At 35.4% G+C, this 7607-nt stretch overlaps 1 protein-coding gene across 1 annotated transcript in view; it reads left to right on the forward strand.

The window, feature by feature from the left end:
- Positions 1–7607, forward strand: part of BCL2L13 (BCL2 like 13) — a 90526-nt gene that overhangs the window by 42793 nt on the left and 40126 nt on the right. The window contains exon 6 of the mRNA XM_015598424.2: positions 5114–5257. Coding sequence (XP_015453910.1) covers positions 5114–5257 — 144 coding nt within the window. The remainder of the gene's footprint in view (positions 1–5113; positions 5258–7607) is intronic.

Consider the following 7607-nt stretch of genomic DNA (forward strand, 5'->3'; position numbering starts at 1 on the left):
TGTTTTGGATCTCATTGAGTTTTTTTCAGAAGTACCATCCTGAATTCTCTGTCATTTAAGTAGCGTATTTCTATGTCTGTAAGCTTATTTTCTGGAGTTTTTCTCTTTCTTTCTGAGATGCTTTGTCACCTTGGTTGTTCATGATGTTTAATGGACTATTTCTCTGCCTGGGCATTAATGGAAGTGTATTCTGCTTTTTTTTCCCCCCCAGAAAGAAGATTTATTGTATAAATGTCTTTATATAATAAATAGTGTGTTAAGTCTCTTTAGCCTGCTACAAAGGAGGCACTTTTCTTTTGACTTCTAAGCCTCTTGGATTCCTGCTTTATTTAAAGCCTAAATAATGTTTTTTTAATTTTCTTGTAGAAATTTAATCACACTCTCTACTTTCAATTTCAGTCCCTGTCAGTGTTAGCAACAGTTTTGCTAATGTTTGTTCAGATTCCCCTGGGGCTTTGTGATTTTGGTCTTGGAGGGTACGGGGGGAGGGCCCCTCTGGGTTGGGGGTTGGGGTCTGCAGCTCAGCCTCAATTTTGCAACTGGGGCCGGTAAAAATCAACTGTTGTTTTCTGCGGTCCCGTCCCGCTTCTCTGCTTTCTGCCCTGATGACTGGGCCCTGCTGCTGGCTGTGTAGAAGTCCCGGCACTTCTAGTCAGGGTTGTTCAGGGAAGTCACCACACCTTCATCTCTCCCCCTCCTCTTGCAAGGAGCTCCGGCAGCTGCTTTGTGCACTCTCTCTTCTCCTCTGATACCCTATGATGTAAGTAAAGTTAAGCTCAATGTTGTCCCAGAGGTCCCTTAAACTATCTTAATATTTTTTTGTTTTTCTTTTTTTGTTATTACAATTCAGTGTTTTCTGCTACCTTGTCTTCCAGATCCCTGATTCTGTTCTCTGCTTCATCTAAATTATTGTCAATTCCATCTAATGTATTATTTAGTTCATTTACTGTATTCTTCATTTTTGATTGGTTCTTTTTATGGTTTCTATTTCTGTGTGTTAAGTTCCCAATGACTTCATCTATTTTTCCCCTAAGTTCTTTGGACATCCTTAGGAGCAATGTTTTGAACTCTGTATCTGGTAGATTGTTTGCCCCCATTTTATTTAGTTCTTTTTCTTGGCAGAGCAGCCTTATATGGTAGGTGTCCCATGGGGTCCAGTGGCACAGACCCCATGGTCACCTGAGCCGAGTGCTACAGGCGTGTCCCTTGTTTGGGTTGTGTGTGCCTTCCTGTTGTAGTTGAGCCTTGGTTGCTGTTGGTACATTAGTGTTTGGGATTGACTCTCAGCCTGCCTGGCTGTGAGGACCGGACATGCCTGGAGAGGATGAACTGTTGTGCAGTGACTAATCCCATGGAGCGGGATTTGTTTGAGTTGTGCTGTGGTGTGGTCTGAAGCTGGTCACTTGGTTTGTTGGTTTTGGGGCCTCTTGGGAGAGGCTCTGCTGGATTCCTACCCCAACTGCTTCCTGTGCATAGCCCAGGGTCAGCTGGTAGGTACTACAAAGTGACCCACATTTAGTAGCTGCCTGCGCTGGGCTCTGAGGCACATGGGAGAGGCTATATTCCAAACCGAAGCTGGCTGCCTCTAGCGTTGGGCCTGGGTCACCTAGCAAAAGGTATACTGAGGTCAGCTGCTGTTTGTTTGCGGTTTGTGGACCTTTGAGAGATTTTAGGAACATCTTTAGCGTGGGCTGAGGCCTCCTGCTTGTGAGGAATAGCAGTCGAAAGAGAATTGGGCTGGTGCGTAAGTTAGGCAGGATCTGTAGAATTGGGGAGCGCTGTTAGCCAGCATGGAGACTCAGATTTGGCACCAGCAAGATAAGTAGGGGGAGAACTCTACGTAGGAACAAAGCACCTGCCTGCCAGCTGTATGGGGGAGGGGCTCAACAAAGGAACAGTGGTGCCTGCCAGCACTTCTGCCCCTCGCCCTGAAGGCAGACAGTTCAGTTCCTCTCCTGGCTTTTGGAGCTGCTGTTTCTTCACTCGAGCTTAGGGCAAGTGTTTGTGAGCAAGTGAGTTTTTGTTCAGGCCCTTTAAGATAATGCATCAATCTTAAGCAGCCCTCCATCTCACCAAGACGGAATTTCTTCTAGTTTTTTCAATAAGATGTTGTGGGGACTCCTCTTACCTGCATTGAGCTTTGGGCTGGGTAGCCTGGTGTGTGGCTGGACTGGGACCCCTCACTTCTCAGAGGGGAACTCTGCAGCCGAGACATCCCTCCTGATTCTTAGTCAGTGCACATGGGTTGGTAACCAGTCTATTTCACATTTCACCCCTCCTACCAGTTTCAACATGACTTCTTTATATCCTTAGTTGTAGTAGTTATGTTCAGCTAGTTTTCAGGTGGTTCTCAAGGGGTGGTTCTAGAGGCCTAGGTCATATTCAGGTTTAATTTTTTGGCAAGAATACTTCATTGGTGTTCCCTATTTCCTCTTCCGTTACATTGTGTGATACATAATAATATCTGGTTGTCTCTTAAATTATATTTTGAAGCAGATAGGCCATAGACATTTAAACCTAATCAATGCATTAGGTATAGATAAAATTTGTTATGATTATTAGAATTGTTAGGGCATAGAAGGGTTAAATAGTAGATTGATAGACCAAATTATGTAATTAGTCATCACAAATATCTGTTCTACCCTTGGAGGTTTTTGGTATGCTTATTTCTATACCAGGTAGGCTCATATAGTCTTTAATAAAAGGATAATGTTGTTAGCTGAGCCTAAACTATTGGAAGGAGACTCTACATGGCACATATGAGGAGACAGGCAGTGTAGATAATCCTTTTTGATGGTCAGAAGTACGTTAGCATTCCATTGCAAAAGTTATTGGAAAAAAAAGTTTATGTGTATTGTGGAGATTTTTATCCAGTAAGGAAATGACTTATGGAAAGGAATTCAAAGGGTAAGATGTTTCTGGATGCATTTTAGTCCTAGAGATATGAATAGTGGGGCCTAATAGGAGTAGGCGTTTGGGAATCCAGTTTTGTTTTAACATTTTTATTAATACTATGGGAATGGGGAGTACAAAAGTTATCAGGTGTACAGAAGATATAAAATCCTTGTGGGTAGTAAAATGCAGCGTTGGTGGGGATCAGTTGTAGAAATAATTCATGAAACTTTGATCACGAAAATTAGAGGGCAAGTGGGTTTAACTGTATAAAGATAATCTATACTATATTTAGAAGACAGTGGGCCTGGAAGTCATCATATAGTTCTCTTGAAAATAGTATCTCATATAAGTAAAATGGACATAATAATGTACCACCAAGAGTATTATCAAACAAATAGAAAATGTTAGTCCTCTGAAATGAAGTTTCTGCACTCTGGTTACTGCATTTCAAGAAAGATATAATTGGCGTGGAGAAGATACAGGAACGGATAATTTAAATGATCAAAGCAATGAAGGCATTGAAGAATGGACTAAAAGATTAGTAGAGTTCAACCTAAAAAATATAGTGAATGAGCAGTAATATGTTTAAGTACTAAAATTAAAACAGTAGTGAAAGGATTACAGATTTATCTCTAGATTATTATATAGTAGAACTAGAACATCTACTTTTTGATATGAAGGAGGTAAATTTTGAACAAATAAAAGTATTATTTTACAAGTATAAAATGTATATAACAAGTATAAAATGTTTGCAACCCATTTCCCTAAGAGGTAATAGAGCATGAACATGAATAATTTAAAATGTTGCATGTTAGTAGGTTGTTATGGGAAATCAGAATGTTTTGAGGTACAGAACATCCCAGGCCTTTGAAGTTGATCTGATTTGAATCAACAAGGCTAATTCACAAGCTGTCCCTTACTGCTTCTGCTAAGACAAAATACTGGGGCTAGATGAACAAGTTTTTTGTTTTTGTTTTTTTACTAGTTTTAAAATCAGACAGGTTTTCTGATTATGAAAAAAAGCCTAATGTAAACATTAGTGCTAAGAAGAGGTTTTAAATATATTTTGGGCTGGAGTTCTTTTAGAGTATCAAAAAGAAGATATGTGTTTGTTGCATTCTTTCTGACTTTGATCAAGGGCTGCTTTTACTTAAAATCCAGAGAATATTACTATGAATATAAACTCATTGCCTTTTTTGTTTGTCTTCTTCTGCAAAAATATTTTGTAATTCCTGATATTATTACCTTGGCAATTCAATAACAAGGAATTGGAATTGTTTTCATTTCCTTTTGCATTCCTTTTTCAGTCATGTGGAAACCTTTTGATGTTTTAGACAAAAGAGATTGCATATAAATATTTAACCGAAAATACTTCTTTTTCCAAAATGCAATTTTTTTGGAAGGCAAGGGACTCTAGTCAGTCTTAAATTTTAATGATTTTAAAATATTGAGCCCAAGGTTATTAGGAATGACAATAATGCCTTCTTTCGTTTTTGATGACTTTTATAAGGTTGCTCATCAGTTTGAAAGTTCTTATTTTCAAATAGATAATAAAAACATGGCACAAAATGTAAAAATTACAGAAAGATAGACATTGAAAAGTAAAGTATTTTCCCACTCTTGTCACTAGTCACCTAGTTCTCTTCTTAGGCTATCACTATTATCAGTTTATTGTATAATTCCCCAGAGATACTATAGGATTATACAAACATATGTGTATGTATATGTTTGTTTTGTTTTATTTACACAAATGGTACCATTATTGTACACACTAAGGTCTATCTGTTTTCATTGAAAGTAAATTTTGGTGATTGGGCAGTGAACAATCTAATTCTTTTTAACAACTGTATGATATTTTACTGGATGACCAAAATTTGTTTAACCAGTCCCTGTTGGGTTGTTTCCAGGGTTTTGGTATTATAAATAATGCTTCAGTGAATTTTCTGTGTTGTTTCACATACACACACACACACACACACACACACACACACACTGCACATATTTTCATATTATAATTATTTCTAACAGCCTGTAGTATAAAATGTTATATGCATTAGTCACAAAAATTCCAGTAGGGGTCAGTGTTTTTTTTACCTTATTGTAATAAAAATGAAATTCCATAATGATGCATCTGAGTATAACTTTTTTGTAGTCGAACATATAAAATGCATTATAAGAGTTTCAGTTGGTGTTTTTACTCTCTCATTTTGCTTTGAAGATTTTGGTGCCTCTGGTTTTGCTACGACAAGTGCTTTTGGAGTTGACAAGACGTGGTCAAGAATCTGTGAGCGATTTGCTGCAGTTTGGTGTGACTTATTTGGAGGACTATGCAGCAGAGTACATCATTCAGCAAGGTGGCTGGGTATGAACTGTATTTTTAAAAAAATTTTTTCTTTAAAAAATAAGCCCTTGTGGATGTCGGTTTTAACAGCATAGATTTAATATTATCATTTAATATTTAATACTGATTACATGATGATCAATGGAAAGGCTATTCTACATTTTAAGTTAAACTACTAAGATTTTACCTATAGTAAATTGACATGTGATACTTTTAAGTAGTTCTAATTATGAAACATTTCATACTAAAAAAAATATGTTAAAAACTAAGGATTAAGGAATAATGAAATTAACACCTATGTATCTATTATCCCGGTTTAAGAACACAGACAGCACTCTTGAATTTTCTTAATGTGCCCCTCCTAGATTTCAGCATGCTTCTATCTACTTCACAAGGGTAACTCCTATTTTTTTAAATTATAGTTTACACACACACACACACATGCACATATGTAGTTTACATACACACACACACGCACATATATATCCCTAGACAATATATTATTTTGTATATTTTGAACTTTATTTAAATAATGTCATGTTCTGTGTATTTTTTCTGTAACTTGCTTTTTTCACTCAACGTTATATTCTTGAGATTTATCTAGGTCATCGTTTCTCAACCTTTTTATTCATTATCATGCCCCTAAAAGGTCATTTTTAGACATTCTTATCCTAATCATCTCCCTTCTCCCTCCTTGAAATTTTAATACCACAGATATAAGTCTGTCTACTGTGGCCTGTTGGAGGACCACAAGCCATTGTAATATCTAAGATTTCCCCCACCTCTTCAAACCACTTTGACCTTCAAAATCATCGCCGTTGAGAATGCATGATCTAGTTTGATGTGTTGGCAGGTGTTTAGTATTCCATCTTGTAAATATGTCCCAATTTATCTATTACCTTATCAGTAGACATTTTCACTTTTTTGCTATTGTAAACATGTTGTTATGAACATTCTTACACATATGTACAAGAGCTGCTCTGTGTATATACTTGGGAGTAGAATTTCTGGGTCCAAGAGTATAGACATATTCGAGTTTACAAGATAATGCCAAAGTGTTTTCCAAAGTGGTTTTCCAACTTAAACTTTGTCAGCAATATATAAGAATTTTCGTTGCTCTACATCTTCCCTAACATTTAATGTTATCAGACTTATTTTTAAAATCATTTATTAAAATAAGATTATTTTGGAATAATTTTAGATTTACAAAAGTGTTATAAAGTGCTCCCATATACCATTCAACCAGTTTCACCCAGTATCAGCATCTTATATAACTATGATATCTTCGTCAGATTGAGTGCATTCCATATTGATTTTATATCCAGCAAATTTGTTAAACTCTCTTATTAATTATGATTATTTCTAGGTACCCTTGGGTTTTCTACATAGAAAAGTACTCTGTCTGTTGAATAATGACAGATTTTTTCTTTGATGAGTCTATCTTTTTAAAAATTTTATTTCACTAATCAGGATCTCCAGTACAATAATAATAGACATAATGTTAGTAGGCATTCTTGCCTTTTCCTTTTGTTGAAATGAGTGCTTTTAATTGTTTCACCATTTAGTTGTATCAATCTCAATGAATGAGGCCTATTATTTTTGTTTGGTCTTGGTTTTCAAGGTATGCTGGCTTCATAAAAGAAGTTAGAGTTGGGAAGAATGTTTTCTCTCTTTCTCTACTTGGGAATGGTTTATATGAGATTTAAATTATTTGTGCTTTGCTTCATACATCATGCCTGTAAAACCACATGGTATTTCCTTTGAGGAAAGATTTCTGTTTTTTCTTGCTAATTTTTGATAATTTTTTAGGATATTATCCCTAAATTTTCAATTTTGTTGACTTAGAGCTGTTCATAATACCCTTTTATGTTTTGAAAGAGGTTACAGTAGATTTTTATTTCTTAATTCTTTTATATTACTTACTTTTTAAAAAAGTCTTATTTTGGAGAATTTTAAACATACATGAAAATGGACAAGATAGTATAATCAACCCCAGTCACTTAGCCCTAATAATCATTAACTCATTGCCAGTTATGCTTTATTCACGGCCTGATTACTTTCCCTCTTAATATTATTTTGAAGCAAAATCCAGACATTATATAATTTTATCTATAAAAAAATTTAGTATTTCTATCTAAAAAAATAAAGGCTCTTTGTTTATTTTTGATCAATACCATTATCACATCAAAAATTAAAAAATTATTTCTTCATATCAAATGTCCTATTAGTATTCAGATTTCCAGATGTCTCAAAAATGTTTAATCTCTGCATCATATGGAGCAATATCTCCCTCTTAATTCCTATTATTACTTCTTACATATATAAAATAATTATTTATATAAAATAATTTTTATTTACTTACATAAAATAA

The sequence above is a fragment of the Pteropus alecto genome, unplaced genomic scaffold (assembly GCF_000325575.1).
Source record: "Pteropus alecto unplaced genomic scaffold, ASM32557v1 scaffold76, whole genome shotgun sequence".
In the NCBI taxonomy this organism is placed as follows: Eukaryota; Metazoa; Chordata; class Mammalia; order Chiroptera; family Pteropodidae; genus Pteropus; species Pteropus alecto.